This window comes from Podarcis filfolensis (assembly GCF_964270895.1).
Source record: "Podarcis filfolensis genome assembly, chromosome: 15".
NCBI lineage: Eukaryota > Metazoa > Chordata > Lepidosauria > Squamata > Lacertidae > Podarcis > Podarcis filfolensis.
The window spans coordinates 11,936,971-11,954,947 of record NC_139618.1 but is presented as its reverse complement, the minus strand read 5'-3'; the positions used below and the strand labels follow the sequence as shown (position 1 = coordinate 11,954,947).

The 17,977-nt window shown below is 47.3% G+C and overlaps 2 protein-coding genes across 5 annotated transcripts in view; both read right to left on the bottom strand.

The window, feature by feature from the left end:
* Window positions 1-308: 308 nt before the first annotated feature.
* Window positions 309-4,643, bottom strand: POLR2J (RNA polymerase II subunit J). The gene is made up of 4 exons (XM_083588052.1): window positions 4,495-4,643; window positions 3,383-3,472; window positions 1,414-1,588; window positions 309-399 (listed from the first exon to the last, which is right to left on the bottom strand). The coding sequence occupies exons 1-4, from the start codon at window positions 4,545-4,547 to the stop codon at window positions 364-366; spliced, it is 354 nt and encodes a 117-aa protein (XP_083444178.1). The 5' UTR covers window positions 4,548-4,643; the 3' UTR covers window positions 309-363.
* Window positions 4,644-7,058: 2,415 nt separating this feature from the next.
* RASA4B (RAS p21 protein activator 4B) overlaps window positions 7,059-17,977 on the bottom strand; it is a 49,628-nt gene continuing 38,709 nt past the window's right edge. For 3 of the 4 annotated variants that reach the window (XM_083587597.1, XM_083587598.1, XM_083587599.1), the window contains exons 13-23: window positions 16,525-16,717; window positions 16,046-16,183; window positions 14,797-14,941; window positions 13,896-14,065; window positions 13,590-13,727; window positions 12,497-12,632; window positions 11,072-11,192; window positions 10,806-10,870; window positions 8,970-9,766; window positions 7,964-8,772; window positions 7,059-7,631 (exon numbers count right to left, since the gene is read on the bottom strand). In XM_083587597.1, coding sequence (XP_083443723.1) covers window positions 9,630-9,766; window positions 10,806-10,870; window positions 11,072-11,192; window positions 12,497-12,632; window positions 13,590-13,727; window positions 13,896-14,065; window positions 14,797-14,941; window positions 16,046-16,183; window positions 16,525-16,717 — 1,243 coding nt within the window. In that variant the 3' untranslated portion in view covers window positions 7,059-7,631; window positions 7,964-8,772; window positions 8,970-9,629. Of the gene's footprint in view, window positions 7,632-7,963; window positions 9,767-10,805; window positions 10,871-11,071; window positions 11,193-12,496; window positions 12,633-13,589; window positions 13,728-13,895; window positions 14,066-14,796; window positions 14,942-16,045; window positions 16,184-16,524; window positions 16,718-17,977 lie in introns of all 4 variants that reach the window. The other variant, XM_083587596.1, reaches the window with a different exon arrangement.

Sequence of the window (17,977 nt, the reverse complement as noted above, 5' to 3'; positions counted from 1 at the left end):
GGATTAATTAGAATTTAATGAAGTTTTGTACTTTGCAGGTAGGGTTCAGATCCTTAACCTTAGAGCAGAACCCTTTCCCCTCATACTCTTGAAACATGGCACACAAATGATATTAGCTTTGTCTTCTTCAGGTCTTTACCAATCTTTTCAAACAAAGCAACTTGGATGAAAAACATAATTTATTAGCTAAAAAATAAAATAAATCAACGGGATCTCATGTCCAGCTGCCTTCTACACATATACACGCATTTCTTGGAGGATGCAAAGCAATGTAAAGGCATTATTAAACACTTGCTATTAGCCTGCTATATAAGGAAAAACTAAATTATGCATTTACAACAGAGAGGCAAAAATGTCATGTACTTATTCAATTCCTTCTTGTTTGTCTTTGATGGCAACCTGAAAGAGAGGCAGAGAATAAGTCTTTGAGTGAAGTTTGATCCAGTTTCTCACAGAAATCAACTATTTTGTGGTAGAGCAGGAACAAAAGGGGGAAAACAATTTCAGTTAAGGCTCAAACAGAAAGTAGGGGTTACATAAAGCCAGTTTAAGAGACCTTCCTTTTCTGCAGTTCATCACCTGTACTTACTACAGAAGAGAAAAGAGTCTGGACTTCAGGTGGGTTGTATCCCATCCTCTGCCACAGCAGAATTACCAAAGGAAAACAGCAGAACCACACAGGACCCCAAACTTTGTGTTGCAGAGGTGGTTCTCTCACCCTCCATGGCAAACTGAATCAGATGAAATTCCCTCCAACTCACTATGAATGCTACTGCTGCCCAGGGACTAGCTCATCCCTGCAGATTTGTTTTTTTCTGAATTGGTGGATTCCATTTTGGGCCACACCCATTCAAACATGTAGCAGGGATGAGGACAGAAATAATTGGGGTGGGGGGAGCTCTGTGAAAAGTGTATTGAATTTAAGAAAGGAAGGAGGATAAAGTCTCAGCACTTTTGAGAGAAAGGAGTCCTAAGGAAATGGTCCTGAGTCTCCCAAGATCTCATTGGTGCTTGAAGTGCCATGTGTCTGCCCCATGTTGAAAAGTGAGGAACCAGCAGAGGTCTTACTAGGGATGCTCCCGCAAGACACCTCTTTACCCTAGTTGAATGTGTCTCCCTATCAAGAGAAAATGGCTCATTTTTGCCTTTAAACAGTGTTTGAACCCCTGGGTCAGTCCACCCTGGACGGCTCCAAAACATCTATCCCTGGGGTCTGAAAGGACAGAATATGCCCCTGCTTCACCTGGGTGATGGTGGATTAACCCATCTGGCGGCATGCCAAGCAGTTGCCACCCAAGTGCAGCTTCTTACCCAGTTCACAGCTATATATCTTGAGGCACAGAGGAGACACCTCCCACTGACAGGTCATTCCATAAAAGCAATGCCAAGGCAACATTAAATGCACCAACTTACCCGGAACCTCTCCTCAAGGAGGGAGAGCTCGCTGATGAGATCTGTGATGGCGTTGGTGAAGGCTTCTTGGGGACTGTAATCAGGGGTGGTCTGGACACGAATGATGATCTTATGCTCCAGTGGATGAGGGACCTTGTACCCTGCAAACAGCACCTGAGGGTCTTTCAATAACTGCCTGGGGAGGGGAGGAAGAAAAGGGACACACATAAAGTATACTGTGAAAAGTGTGGTTTGCCTTGCTAGATCAGACCAAGGACCGGCTACCTTAGGCCAGAGGAGGGCAACAAAGATGGTGAAAATCTGGAAACGGGGGCTGGGTGATAACTGGCTTTCAACTTCATGATATACCAGCAGCTAAATACTGTAATAGACTGATATATCACAATGTCTGAAATGCATCGTGGCTGTTGCTTCCTCCTCACCTAAGGGGACGAAGAAGCAGCTGAGATACACCGCCCAGCTTTACAGCTGAGCAAGCCTCCATACTGCGTCCAGCTCATATGAGCTTCCTCAAAGGTGCAGGCAGATTGAGCCCGAGAAGGCCTATAAAGCATGGTTAAAAGATGAGAACGTGTAGCCTGCAGAAGGAAAGATCAAGTGGAGATGTGAAAGCTATCTTGAAATATCTGGTGGCTGCTGTGCAAAACACAGAGCAGACTTCTCTATACTGGCTGCACTATTATTATTATTACTTAAATTTGTACACGGCTCTTCATCAGTAGATCTTAGGGAGGTTCACAGCATAAAATGGCAATGTGAAAAAAACAAAATACATAATAAAAATATGAACAAAAACAAACTAATAATCCCCACTCCTAAAACACATTTAAAAGGGCATTGGGTATTGGCCAAACATTCTCATGTTGCCACTCTCCAGACCTCTTGCGAAGGAGCACACAAAGAAGGGCCTCAGTGGATACAGTGGTACCTCAGGTTACAGACGCTTCAGGTTACAGACTTCGCTAACCTGGAAATAGTACCTCGGGTTAAGAACTTTGCTTCAGGATGAGAACAGAAATAGTGTGGCGGGAGGCTCCATTAGCTAAAGTGGTACCTCAGGTTAAGAACAGTTTCAGATTAACAACAGACCTCCAGAACGAATTAAGTTCTTAACCCGAGGTACCACTGTTATTGGGCCTTTTCTGCAATGGTTCCGTGTTTGTGGAATGAACCAGGGAGGTTCAACAGGATCTTAAACTAGATTGGCTTAAGCAGGCTCTTAAATAATTTTAAATGCCAAGATCTTATGCAGGATCTTATGATCTTAAATGCCAATTAGGAGCAGAGTCTACTGCAGGGATGGCTCTCCAGACGTCAATTCCCATCAGCCCTAGCCAGCACAGTCAAGGGTCCATGATGATGGGAGTTGCAATCCAACAACATTTAAAGGCCACAGGTTCACTATATCTGATGCTATTCTCTACTTTGGGCATAAGATCCAAGGAATTGAGGTCTCCAGGAGGAGCTTGACTTCTTTCCTTGGGCCTGGAAGAAAGTGGCAGAACATTACTACTAAAACCTCTAATGAACATGCCACGTTTTACTTTCCCAGCAACCTATGTAACATCCTTGCTTTCAGTAATTTAGCCAGTCAAAAACACTTGACAGTGTCCAACAAACTCCCTTTTTCATAGGTATATTTGTATCAATTTACATGCCAAGGGCTCCCTTAAGTAATCTGGGGAAGATCACCCAGAGCCTACCAGGAGTATGGAAAAGCAACAACCTCATTGTCTCCTTGACCAGGCATAGGCAAACTCCGGCCCTCCAGATGTTTGGGACTACAATTCCCATCATCCCTGACCACTGGTCCTGTTAGCTAGGGATGATGTGAATTGTAGTCCCAAACATCTGGAGGGCCAGAGTTTGCCTATACCTGTTCTTGACCATCATCCTAGTTTGAGACAGGTGCTGCTTTCAAACAATCCCACCCAAACCTTGCTGTAAAACAAGAGCCATTGTTACTCACGACTTAATGATATTCCCCAGAGTGTGATCTTCCTTGTTGATGGTAAACAGGCAGGCATTCGGCACTTTGGTATCCTTATTTATTGTAATTCTGGAAGGAAAAGGTGGAGCAGGGAAAAGACTTTTAAAAACTGTTTTGCAAGGCTAATTTCAATGCCAGCTAATACAAGACTTTCTTTGATAGGAGGCAAGGCTTGCTGCATCAGCTTTGCTGAAAGCCCAACTTCATCAGGCCCCTTAACTGTGCAAGTCCTGAAGCTCACTGGTTGACTCTTGGGAAGGTCACGGCCTCTCAGCCTAACCTACCTCCCGGGGTTGTTGTGGGGACTAAATGGGAAAGGGGGGGTGAGAACTATGTACGCCACCTTGAGCTCCTTGGAAGAAAAAGTGAAACATGACAGCATCTTAAAAAGCAGAGACATCACCTTGCCGACAAAGGTCCGTTATAGTTAAAGCTATGGTGATGTATGGAAGTGAGAGCTAGACCATAAAGAAGGCTGATCGCCGAAGAATTGATGCTTTTGAATTATGGTGCTGGAGGAGACTCTTGAGAGTCCCATGGACTGCAAGAAGATCAAACCTATCCATTCTGAAGGAAATCAGCCCTGAGTGCTCACTGGAAGGACAGATCCTGAAGCTGAGGCTCCAATACTTTGGCCACCTCATGAGAAGAGAAGACTCCCTGGAAAAGACCCTGATATTGGGAAAGACTGAGGGCACAAGGAGAAGGGGACGACAGAGGACGAGATGGTTGGACAGGGTTCTCGAAGCTACCAGCATGAGTTTGACCAAACTGCGGGGGGCAGTGGAAGACAGGAGTGCCTGGCATGCTGTGGTCCATGGGGTCACGAAGGGTTGGATAAGACTAAACAACAACAAAACTGCAAAAATAGATAAATAAATAATCTCGGCTTCCACACAAGCTAGAAACTTAACGAAACGGGATTCTGGTCCACCCCCTGGCGCCCAGCCAGTGCCGCCCAGGCCCCCCCAACCCCCACGGGCGATGCTCTACCACTGATATGCGGTCCCCCTTCATTTCCACCCAGACCCCAAGATGGTCACAGGCCTCCCCGCTGCCCAGGCCATGGTAGCTTTCCTCCCCTCACTCACTTCTTCTCTCCTTCGAAAAGCAGGAAGGACTCGAAGGCCGGAGGCGCGTTCATAGCTCTCCGCTCGTTTGTTTCGGCTCCCGGCGCAACGGGGAAAACCGCTTCTGGGTTGGAGTCACGCTTCCGGTTCCGGGTAATTTTCACACGCTCCCCAGTCCGTTCGGAGTGAAGAGCAATCGCTTTCGTACCTATAGCTCCTCCCTCTGGCGGCCAGGGGAAGGAAGCGCAACCTGCCGGGCTTATTATCCCCTTTCCCAAGTTGTCTTTACCTCCCCCTTGTGGACAGAGGAGGAAACGCAAGCTCCCGCCACACACGCGCGCGCTCTCTCTCCCTCGATTTAAATGGGAAAGTAACATTTAAATGTGGGAGGCTTCAAAAACCAGATGAATCGTTTGTTGAAGGCAGCAGCCCTTTTTAAAAAAAGCTTTCAGCTGGCTGCAATTTATTTTTGTCTTTTTTAAAAAAAGACCACCCTTTCATATGTTATGTGAGTTTAAATTTTGCTAGCTGCTTCCAACATCAAGGGGTGGGGATGGAAATTGAAGCCCTATGCAAAATCATAATAAATACGTAAGTACATTCACTTTTCAAGGGACGCAGGTGGGGCTGTGGGTTAAACCACACAGCCTAGGGCTTGCCGATCAGAAGGTTGGCGGTTCGGATCCCCGCAACAGGGTGAGCTCCTGTTGCTTGGTCCCTGCTCCTGCCAACCTAGCAGTTCAAAAGCATGTCAAAGTGCAAGTAGATAAATAGGTACCGCTGTGGCAGGAAGGTAAACGGCGTTTCCGTGCACTGCTCTGGTTTGCCAGAAGCGGCTTAGTCATGCTGGCCACATGACCCGGAAGCTGTACGCTGGCTCCCTCGGCCAGTAAAGCGAGATGAGCGCCGCAACCCCAGAGTCGGCCACAACTGCACCTAATGGTCAGGGGTCCCTTTACCTTACATTCACTTTGGAGCAGGTGAGCCATTTGCCTGCTTGCCTGGTCCTCACTGTTGACGCACAGCTCCAAGACTCTCCTGCTCTCTCTTCTTATGAATCATAGAATCATACAATTGTAGAGTTGGAAGAGACCCTGAGGATCATCTAGTCCAACCCCCTGCAATGCAGGAATATGCAGCTGTCCCATACGGGGATCAAACCTGCCACCTTGGCATTATTAGTACCACACTCTAACCAACTGAGCTACCCAGGCATTTCTCACAACTGATCTTTTGTCTTTAAACTAGAGTTGGACCATACAGTCCTTCAAACAGAGGACTGTCTTCTGTCAAGTAGTCTTCACCAACCTACCCTGAATCCAAGCGAAGCTGAAAGGTGTGTCCACCTTAGGGAACAGGGAAGTTGTGTCCCCACCCCCCACTCCGCTGCCCGGTGTGCTTCACAGCTCCCCTCACCCCCCAGTTGCTCACATCAGCACAGCTTCATTGGTGTCAGATTTGCTTCTCTCGTACACACCCAAACCAATGGATTCAAATGTTGAGAAATAAGATTCCAACTAAACATTAGGAGGAACGTTCTGACACCAAGAGCTGCTCAACAGTGGAACAGAAGACCTCAAAGTGGTAGACTCTCCTTTGTTGTGTAACGAGAGGCTGGATGGCCATCTGTCAGGGATTCTGTAGCTGCGGTTCCTGCATTGCAGTGGGGTTGGACAAGATGACCCTTGCTGCATTTATAGAATTGTTTTGATTTTTATGCTGCAACATTTCTGTTGCGCTGCATGTTGCAAAACCACCGCATGGCCTCTTCTGATGAAGATAAATAAATAGATAATCAATAAATAACCAAGCACAGTTAGAAATGGCTGAAGGACTCCCAAGATGGTTGGAGAAACAACACATCAGACGGCCGTACTTTATATTTCATAACAAGTACAGGATGCATATGCCTTCTGGCCAGTGTCTCATGAATGCAGATTAAAAAACCAGGATGGGAAATGGTAAACGAGAGAGTGGGCACGGCCTAAACTCCTAAATATGGAAGTGCTGATGGACCTTGGAGTCGACTTGGAAATCGCAGCCTCTTACAGGGGCCTGCTGTGTGTGTGTGTGCCTCCATGTGACAGCTTATTATTAATGGTATCTTTTAATCTCTCTCTCTCTCTCTCTCTCTCTCTCTCTCTCTCTCTCTGTGTGTGTGTGTGTGTGTGTTTAAATTTATCGGATTTTCCATGGAAACATTAAATCCGGATTAAACTGGGGGGAGGAGGGAGATGATACAGCATGGTGTGGGGACAAAGTCTGATGGATGCTGTACGAGTCCAAAATAAACTGCTGTGAAGAAATACAACCCTAAACCCAGCAAAAGCCCCTTTCAGGCCTCCTGGAGAAGGAATAAAAATCATTCCAGGTGCTGCTACCTTTTGCATTGCTGCAATGGCTCACACTAAATGTTGCCGCTTCCCCTGTGGCTACTCACTAGTGAGCAGTAAGGTAAAATCCATATATGATCAGAGGCACTCTTGTTACCCCGTAAGTTCCAAAAGGCGAGCGTTGATGCTGAAAAGCAACAAAGGGCTAACCATGTTGTAGCTAGCCAGATAGTCACAAACAAGATGGGAGGGTGTGATAAAAGAGACTTTATTCTACATCAAGAGTGGCTGCTGGCTTGGAGATGCAGCTGTCCAGACAGATCAAACAGCCATTCCAGGGATAGAGAATAAGTGGCCCTCTGGATGTTGTTACGACTCCAGCTCCCATCAGGCCCAGATGATGGTCAAGGATGATGGGAGTTGGAGTCCAACAACACCCTCCATTCAACTATTTTTCCCCTTGCAATGGCATATACTCATTTGTTTTATTGCATGCAAATTTTATAATTTTAAAATTCCTCCCATGCCTTGAGCTACTGCTGAGCTTGGAAATATATATATCCCACCTGGTCTAGCTCAGAGGTATTTGCAGGGTTGAGGCAGAAGACTCAAATGGCACTGTTTCCCCCTCTGCTCCTATTATAGTAACCATAGACTACAAATCAAGTCATGAAAGTCCTGCTAGATCAGACCAGATCTAGCACCCTATTTCCCTACAGTGGCCAACAAGGAAGTCCACAAACAGGACATGAGGCTAACCACTCCCTTCCATGGTCCAAGGTCACCAACATCTGGCCTTGGAAGGTACACTGCTTTTAAGCATGGCTGTGAGTTAAACCAGAGAGCCTAGGGCTTGCCAATCAGAAGGTTGGCGGTTCAAATCCCCGTGACGGGGTGAGCTCTCATTGCTCTGTCCCTGCTCCTGCCAACCTAGCAGTTTGAAAGCATGTCAAAGTGCAAGTAGATAAATAGGTACTGCTCCAGCAGAAAGGTAAAAGGCATTTCCGTGTGCTGCTCTGGTTTGCCAGAAGCGGCTTAGTCATGCTGGCCACATGACCCGGAAGCTGTATGCCAGCTCCCTCTGCCAGTAAAGCAAGATGAGCGCCGCAACCCCAGAGTCGGCCACGACTGGACCTAATGGTCAGGGGTCCATTTACCTTTAGTAGACCTCTCCTCCATGGACTTCTCAAAGCCTCTTTTAAAGCCATCTAAGTTTGTAAGCCAAGGCTGCAGTTCTCTCTCTTTCTCAACAGCTCTGTCTTTTAATTCCAATCTGTTATCTGCAGTAGCCTGGACAACGGCAGGGCCGGCCTTAATCCCAGCTGGGGACCCCTTTTTTCCAGATAATGTGGCCTTTCCGGGAGAACCATTGCTCATCATATCAGCAAGAACTCCCATGGAGTTGAGAGGGCAGACTCTCCCATTCCCAGTATTCAGACTGCTAGCTGCCTAGGGGTACATGTGGAAAGGCCACAAAAGGAAGAAATAAAGAGCAACACAAGAACCTAAGAACAGCCTGTTGGAACAGCCCAGCATCCTCTTCTCACAGCAACCAACTAGATCCCTGTGGGAAACTCAGAAGCAGGATCTGAGTGCAAGAGCTCTCGCTCTTCCTGTGGCTTCCAGCAACTGGTCTCCAGAAAAAACTGCTGCCTCAGTCAGTGGAGGCTGATAAACAACCATCATGGCTAGTAGGCATTGATAGTCCTCTCCTCCCTGAATTTGTCTAAACCTCTTTTGAAGCCATCCAAGTTGGTGGCCATCACTGCCTCCTGTGGGAGGGATTGAGTTATGCGATACATGAAGTCCTTTCTTTTATCCTGAACCTTCCACCATTCAGCTTCACAGAATGTCTACAAGTTCTAGCCTAATGAGAGAGAGGGAGAAAAACTTCTCTATCCATTTCTGCATGACACGCAGAATTTTATATACTTCCATCAAGCGACCCTCTTCTTACTCGCCTTTTCTCGAAACTAAAAAGGGAATCCCCTTGATCATTTCCCTTTCCCTTTCCTGAACCTTTTCCGACTCTACAATACCTTTTTTAGGTGAGGCGACAGAGCACTCAAAATGTGGCCGCACCATAGATTTGTTTAACAGCAACAGGATAACTGGCAGTTCTGTTTTCAATTTCTTTCCTAGCATGGAATTTACCTTTTTCACGCTGCCACATACGAGGCTAACATCTTGACTGAGCTATCCACTACAACGCCAAGGCCTCGCTTCTGGTTACTCATTGCTTCCCCCTCAAACACAGTACACCACAGGTACATATTTTCAAAAGCACCTCTGTCATGAGGTCTAGAAACCTACTTTTTCTTATTCTTTTCAAACAGTTAAATCTGCAGTTCTCAAGAATGCAAAGTTCTGGATGAAAATCGCAGGCAATAAAACAACCAGCTTTGGTGTTCCATTAAGGCTAGGGGCTGAACTTCTACAGTAGTTGTTTAGGGCATTAAAAAAAACCTTGCGGGTTTTCCTTTAAAAAAGCTCCAAATTTTTTGAAATACGGCAACCCTATAGTTGCTGTTTTTTAGACTGGTGAAGATGAATGCTTTTGTGTTGGGTCTCCTAAATTGATCTCAGTTTTGTCTTCAGAGTTCAGAGGACTTGGCAGGGAGAGTCGTTCCCAAAAGGAAAGGTGATACAGGTTATGAGAATCAGGGCCCCACAATATCCCATTTCCATCTCATCAGATGATCGCAAGTCCAGAGAGAGAGAAAGAGAAAGAGAGACAGAAAGAGGAGAAACACCCTCTGTTCCAGATGTTTGGCAGCAGAACTGCCCGAAGGAGGTAGACATGGGCCTAGCCTGTGAGAACAGTCACGTCTGCAGTTCCACAAGATGATTTCGGTCCTGGTTGGCCAAGTCACTCAACCGGGAAAGCTCCTTACTGTGAATTTCTTCAAGATCTTGCAACACCTGGAAAAGCCGGCTAGGTCCATCGGCATTGTCAGAGTCTGTAGCAGGAGAGAGAGAGAGAGAGAGAGAACGAACAGGATTATGTGCAGGTAGTCCATTCACGGTAGTTTGTCAATATATCAGTAAGGATGCATGAATCTCCCTTTCCTTAGTCATGCTGCAAGAAGCACCTTTTAACAACAACAAACAACAACAACAACAACAACAAGCAGGAGAGAGCCATCCATGTTTCAGGATTCGACCCAAAGTGTTCAGTATTCTTTAAAAAGAGCAGAGGCAACCAAGGCTGAAGGCCACGGATACAGCACGGAAGCTTTCCTACTGCTGAATTTTCTATTGAACATCTTTCGATTTAGACATGTTCCCATGTCTAAATTGAAATTTTTCAACCAAAGAACCCCCTGCTTTCCATACTACTTCATTACTTTTGGGTCAAGCCTTCACGGTGTTTGCCTCTGAGCTTCCCTATACCCTGGGATCTCTTTTCTAGTCTGCTGCTTTGCAGTGTTATAATCCCAGCCAAACTGACAACTCTCCCTCCCTTACAGAAGCTGGCCTGAAAAGTCTTTTGTTCCCCCTGAGAAAGTGAACTGATAAAGCCTGAAGGATCTGGAAACCAAGCCTTATGGGCAACAGTTGTGGGGCGTTGGGTATGTTTAGCTTGGAGAAGAGAAGACTGAGAGGTGATATGAGAGCCCTCTTCAAATATCTGAAGGGCTGTCACTGGGAAGATGGAGAAAACTTGTTTTCTGCTGCTCCAGTGGAGAGGAAACCAATGGCTTCAAATGATAAGAAAGGAGATTCTAACTAAACATTAGAGAGAACTTTCTGACAGTGGGAGCTGCTTGACAGTAGAATGGACAACCCTGGAAGGCGATGGACTCTCCTCCACTGGAACCTCCATTTTAAAAGAGGTTCAATGGCCATCTGTCAGAGATTATTTAGCTGTGATTCCTGCATCGCAGGGGGTTCAACTAGATAACCCATGGGATCCCTTCCAACTCCATGGCTCTATGAACCAATCCAGCCTCAGTCCACTTCGCTCTCCACACTTAAAACGGTACTGATGAGTCATACCTTCATTCTGGGTCAAATGAAAATTTTCATTTTTCTCCAGAGTCGACAGTTCCAAATATTTTTCCCTTTGAACAGTAAGAAATGAAAGGGCAGAGTTAGTGCACCCTAGAATTACCTCAGCAACAGAATGAGCAGAGAGTTCTATGGCTTTGTTATTTATGTAGTACACCATTTTTAAAAACCCATAAAATGATTAAAAGTGAGACCCACCCACTCAGCATACCTTGTAATTCAGGAAGGAAGGAAGGAAAGGCCAGTCAACTTACCTCATTGCATCTCGCACCCCAAGCAAGTGTCGGAAAATCAACTGAGCCTCTAAGTCGGGATCCAAGGGGTCATTCCATTCCCGGAGAGTAACTCCATGCCGGGTTTTGTCACAGCCCAGTCCTAGCAGGCAAAGGAGTGTTGTTGTTTTAAAGTGAGGTTTCTTTAAGAAGACCCAGTTTTCACGAAAGGCTGGAGGGTTTTTGTTCCTGCTATGTGTACTCAACAAGGTTTTGAAGGAGCATACTCATGTCAAAGGAAGGCTGTTGTGAGAGCTAAGCCTGGGATGACTGAGAGCCAGTGTACAGTGGTTAGAGTACTGGACTAGTACCTGGGAGAGACCAGGGTTCAAATCCCGACGCAGCCATGAAGCTCACTGGGTGACCTTGGGCCAGTCACAGTCTCTCAGCCTAGCCTACCTTGCAGGGTTGTTGTAGGGACTGAAATGAGGAGGGGGAGAACCATGGATGCCACCTTGAACTCCTTGGTGGAAAAAGGTGGCATATAATGGAACAACAACAACAACATTTGTGGTCCTTCAAGAGTTACAGGTAAAGGTAAAGGGACCCCTGATCACTAGGTCCAGTCGTGGCTGACTCTGGGGTTGCAGCGCTCATCTCGCTTTATTGGCCGAGGGAGCTGGCGTACAGTTTCCAGGTCATGTGGCCAGCATGACTAAGCCACTTCTGGCGAACCAGAGCAGTGCATGGAAACGCCGTTTACCTTCCTGCCTGAGCGGTACCTATTTATCTACTTGCACTTTGACGTGCTTTCAAACTGCTAGGTTGGCAGGAGCTGGGACTGAGCAATGGGAGCTCACCCCATTGCGGGGATTCGAACCGCCGACCTTGTGATTGGTAAGCACTAGGCTCTGTGGTTTAACCCACAGCGCCACCCGCGTCCCACATATTGGACTCCAAATTCCATCATCCCCAGTCAGCAGACAAAGCTAATGGGAGTTGCAGTCTAGGACTGCATCTAAGAACATCTAGGAGGCCACAGAAAGCGACATGTAGATTTCTTGTGGGAGGGAGTTCCATGTTACCAAAGTAAATGTTGGTAAGGGCTAGAACACAGAAATCCTTTTATTTTATTTTGTTGACCTGGTGTAATTCTGCCCACTCCTTCACACCTTATATTTTGCTAAATAAAGGCTTTATTTTCTTATTTAAAAGTAAGGTTGAAGGCAACCTCCACCCTACTGAACTTTCTGATGGTAAGAGCCGTTCGACCGTGGAACAGACTCCCTCAGGAGGTTTCCCTTTCATGGGAGGTTTTTAAGCAGAGGCTGGATGGCCACCTGTCATGGATGCTTTAGCTGAGATCCCTGCATTGCAGGGGGTTGGACTAGATGACCCTTGGTGTCCCTTCACAATTCTATGATCCTGTGTCGCTGGGATAGCTTTGGCCAATAAAGGGCACAGTACCGCCTTTGTCCTTTTGGTGGCAGCAGCTCCATTTGTCTCCTCGGAAGACGCCAGGGTGGTAGGAACACAGCATCCCAGCGTTGTTCACACAAACCTTCCTCAAGGCCGACAGCCACTGGTTGAGCTCGTTCACACACTGAAAAGCCACGAAAGACAGAGAAGGCAGGACTATATCATCCATGCATTTGATCCAGCACAGCCCTTCAGTATACAGTACAACTGTGTTTTGTTTGTTACATTCCAGATGTTACAGAGAAATGTGGGTTTCGCTTTTGCAGCCCAAACTCCCCAAAGGACTCAGTGTTCCCTAACTCCATTATCAGTCAGAGAAGAATGGATGGAGGCAGCATCCAGTGAAAGCAAGGCAGATCTTAATTCCCTCCACCTGCTGCAACAGATTCCTCCCCCCTCCAGCTTTGCAAGGAGGTGAGGACCTAGAGCAAGAACCTTTAAATACTTTTGAAATTGCCTAACCCCTTAGCCAAAAACTACCCAAAAAGCATCACAGAAAAAAAGGCAGCTTACAACACGAGGATGGCACATCAATCAATGCAAAAATTTGTTTGAACCACTCCCTTCAAATCGCCCCCCAAATAAACATATTTCCAGGGCAGTATGCCAAGTGGGGGCCATGCCAAGTCGCCAAGCTGCCACAAGATCTTGCGAGAGCATCCCAGAGCCCAGTACGCAAGACAAAGCACGTAAAAGCTCTTTCTGTGCACCAGGAAAACCCTGTTTTCAAGTGCTCCACCTTCCGTGCATTTAATTTATGTGTGATTTCAACCGGCTGGCCTTCAGCCACACACAACGCTGAAATGCCACAAGTATAATTGTGTGTCAGATGCTCATGTTTTCTGCAGGTCCTGTTTCCAAGAAAGGTGTTTTTTTGTTTGGGGGTTGGTTTGTTTTTGTTAGTGCTGCAACACCTGCTGGACCAATGAAAAAGCAGCAGGACGAAAGGAGCAAGCCAGGTGCCACTTCCAAGCCTCTGGAGAAAACAACAGGCTTGCAGAAGGGGTGCTGCTGGAACCACTGTCATCACCCGCTGTAGGCTCTCCCCCTCCATCTAAACTGGATCCCCAACTACAGCAACCTTGCACTGCAGGTAAGCTGTGTCTGTCTGGCCGGCCTCGTTGGCGTAGATGATCTGCATGACGTGAGAGTTGCCAAAGCTCTTCTCCTCCACCTTTTCGGCTGCCCGGATGCTGGCTGGCGTGATGAAGGAGCTTTTCTGAAAAGACAAGTCCCATAAGTACATCACAGGCGGAAGAGCCCTGCTGGGTAAGGCGAAAGCCTGTCTAATCCAATACTCTGTGCCCATGGCTTTCTAGAACCTTCCGGAAAGTCCACCAGGCGGCCATGACAGCAGCAGCAGCAGCCCTTCCTGCTGCCTCCTTACCTTGCAGCTTGGTGTCTTGGCACAGGTGAGGGCTTCGCTGGTTAGGGAGAAGTAGAGCTTCTTAAAGGAGGACGAGAGGAGAGGGCCTTTGCTTCTGGCCTTATAGATAAACAGAGGCCCTTCTTTCACAACCTGGGTCTGCAGGGAGGGAGACTTCTGCGGGTCCAATTCTGCAAAGACAGTACAAAACCAGAACAAAACTGACTGGATTTTATTTTTTAAATAAACCCACCTAGCAATCAAAGTATGCCACATACAACTTACTCTGTTAGGTAGGTCATTATTATCTAGCCCCATTTTGCAGCGAGGAAGACTGAGGACACAGCTACATTAGGCAAAAAAACCAACACTTCGAATGTGTTATAAACATACAACACCAGATGGCGCCAGAGAGCGAACAAATTTTCTGTGTGATTTTTATATAGGGTTTTTCTTTTCTTTTGTTATAATGATTTAATTTCTGACTTATTTATAGCGTATTTTTCCCTTGTGTGTAGATCCACCCTGAGAAAGAGAAAGAATGGTTTGCCACCTAGGATTTGGCAAGGGTGAGGGCCATAGTTCACAGCCCAGTCGCTTTGCCTGTGTACACCCCCTCAAAGAATTCTGGGCAATGTAGTTTGTTTAGGGTTGCTGGGAACTGCAGCCTTGCAAGGGGTGAACTACAGTTCCCAAGATTCTTCGTGGGAAGGGGCGTGCTTTAAATGTGTGTTACATATACGGTGTGGGTGCCTGACTCCTGGTTTTCAGCTTACCGCCCCAACCGCCACCTCAAATAAAACGCTGTTCATTGGTCACACCAGTAAGAAAATGATGGGTTGGTAGCCCTGCAAGGCACCTTCCCTCCCTCCAATCAGAACGAACCAGACCTAAGCGCTTGGGGCTGCCCTCAGTCACCAACCTTCTTTCTCCTCAATGTCAATCAATTGGAGGAGGAACCGCTTCATCTGTGCGACACCCTGTTGGATGGTGGGCTGCAACGGAGCCATCCAGGGTTCCTTGGTGCGGCTGACACCGGCGTCCATGTTCCCCACGTTCTGAACAGCCTGGCAAGCGAGAATTCAGAGAGGTGACCACAGGTCAAGGACAGGCCTCCACGAATCAAGTGTGGTGCATGGCAGAGAGGACACGGGGGCCTAAGAGACGGAGGAGACCTGTGCTTCAGGTCCTGCACAGCTAGTTCTGGGCTCCACCATTTAAGAAGGACGTTGACAAGCTGGAAGGTGTGCAGAGGAGGGCAACCAAGATGATCAAGGACCTAGAATCCAAGCCTTATGAGGAATGATCAAGGGAACTGGGTATGTTTAGCTTGGGGGAAAAAGGAGACTGAGAGGTGCTATGATAGCCATCTTCAAATATCTAAAGGGCTGTCAACATGGAAGATAGAGCAAGCTTGTTTCCTCCTGCTCCAGAAGGTTAGGACCTGAACCAAGGCTTCAAGTTACAAGAAAGGAGATTCAAACTAAACATCAGAAAAACCTTTCTGATGGTTAAGAGCTGTTCAGCAGTGGAACAGACTCCCATGAGAAGTGGTGGACTCTCCTTTCTTGAAGGTTTTTAAGCAGAGGTTGGATGGCCATCTGTGACAGGTACTTTAGCTGAGATTCCTGCATTGCATGGGGTTGGACTAGATGACCCTTGGGGTCCCTTCCAATTCCAAGAGTCTATGAAGCTCTCTGGGAGACCTTGGACACAGTCAATGTGGGAAGCAGAAGTAGCGTTCAATTAGCACCAGGTGACTGGCTCTATGAGCTGCCATTCCTCAGAATTCCCCTGAGTGATGCTAACTCCAGGGGCATTGTGGGAAATTAAAATGGCAGCCATGTGAGAAATTAAAATGGTGGCTGGCTCTAGGAGTTGCTGTTCTCATTTCCCACAATTCCCCAGAGTGATACTAACACCGGGGCATTGTGGGAAATTAAAATGGGAGCTATGTGAGAAATTAAAATGGTGGCTGGCTGTTGGAGTTGCTGTTCTGATTTCCCACAATTCCTCAGTGATGCTAACATCAGGGGCATTGTGGGGAATTAAAATGGCAGCCAGCACTGATCACAGGGCCAGGATTTTCTGTGTGCAGGTGCTGGGGCTGGATTTACAGACAGGATGCTCTCCCTTCTTGTCCAGGAGGTGAAGTCCAGGCTGGCTCTTACCTTGGCCAGGAGCAGGAGGGTGCGGCTGGTGCGGGCGTCTGCGTGCTTCTCCTGCAGGTGGAACAATTTGGGGGACATGATGGCCGGAGAGAAGAAGCGAAGGCAGAGGAAACTGGTGATGGCGATGAACTTCACGTTCTGCAAGCGGAAAAGGAATGGTAGCACAGATGTTAACATCTAATAGGGATGGGGAAAGTGGGAGAGGGAGGGAGGGAGGGAGGAAGCCTGTGCTAGGCACCTGTCAGCATCTACAGGCCAGGCCCAAGCACCTAGTCCTCAAGGGACAATTCTTGGCAACCACACTGCCCTGGATGCCCCCTGCAATGGTTGATGCTGCTCAAGCGTCTGCCAAGGAAACATGATGAAAAGCCCTCCCATGTTTGACCAGAAGGTCCGCAGCGGGTGAAGCGGTGCAGTTCAGTGGTTAGAGCAGGCCAGGACAGAGGCGAGGAGGAGGAGAAGGATCCCACTGTGCTGACCTGGTCCTTCTCTTCGGGGAACTGCTCCCCAACCCTCTTGAAGAGCAGCTGGAAAGTAGCGCGGATGATGGCGGGACACGCCTTGGCGGACTTGGCGATGGTGCCAAGCAGGTCGCCGAGATAAGACCGAAGGTGCTGAGCGCTCTGCTGGATGACGTCACTTTCGCTCTGGATACGATGGAGGCTGGAGCAGCTGCCACAGGGAGAGGAAGAAAAAGAAATAAATGGATTCCCGCCCCCGAGACTGCGGCACCTTTCTGGCATCATCGCTGCCATCTGCATAAGCCAGAGTGGACCTTGCAGGGAGCAGGCATTCAAATCCCCTCCCTCTGCCATGAAGGTTGCTGGGTGTGACCCTCGGGCCAGCCGCTGTCTCTCTCAGCCTAACCTGCACCGCAGAGCTGTTGTGAGGATTAAACGGAAGGCAGGGGAAGCATGTGCATTGCCTTGAGCTCCCAGGAGGAAAGGTAGGATATAAATGTATGAACTGGTTTTACAAATAAAATCTGGTGTTTCTTGCGTAAATCGCAAACAGGAGTAAACTGCAAGGGACCACAGTTTGGGCCTCCACACACGTGACCACCTTTTAATAATTTAACTGTGCTCTATGGAGATGGAACAATGTATTTTCCTAGTCACTGCTGTATTTTCTTAGTTGTAGTGGAGTGTTGTGATATACACATGTATATCATGTGTGCATGTGTGTGTCTGCACGTATTATTGCACACCACGAAAATTTCTGAGTGGTGCAAGATTTCGGTGGTCCCAGGTGCTTACCCAGGGTTTGGTTTCCTTGGAATGAGGGACAGGGGAGACGGGGTGTCTTTAAGATAAAGGGTTTATTTACACATATATACACAACCTGAGCTTATGATATAACAACAACAACAACAACAACAACAATAAATAATAAATAAATAAATTTATACCCCGCCCTCCCCAGCTAAGACTGGGCTCAGGGTGGCTAACACCAGATATAAAACAATTGATTGAAATACAACTTAAAGGACAAGATTAAAAATACAACATTAAAATGCAGCCCCATTTCAGCAGAAACTCAAAAACTTTTTGGGGGATCACATGAACACCAACACCCCAGAAGGTCTTGCTCACAGCCTTGGATTGAAGCAGAAATCAAGCACGACTCTCACTCTCTGCTTCTGTCTGCTTCTAGCCCAGCTCAGCCATTCTTGGCTATAGTTCTTCCCACTCACTAGCAGCCAGGTGAGGGAGAGGGGCCCACCCGTTTGCTTTCTGGCACAGCTTCCTTTGTTATACTACCAACAATATTGAGAGCTATCAACTCATCCAGCAAGAAGCTGGCCTTTCTGCCTACTTCACCAACCTACTCAGTTTTAATCCCTACTGAATCCAGGGCCCCCAGAAATTAGAAGGGACCTAGGCATCCTGCATACTAACCGCCGCTCCCGAAACTCACAGCAATATGTACAAC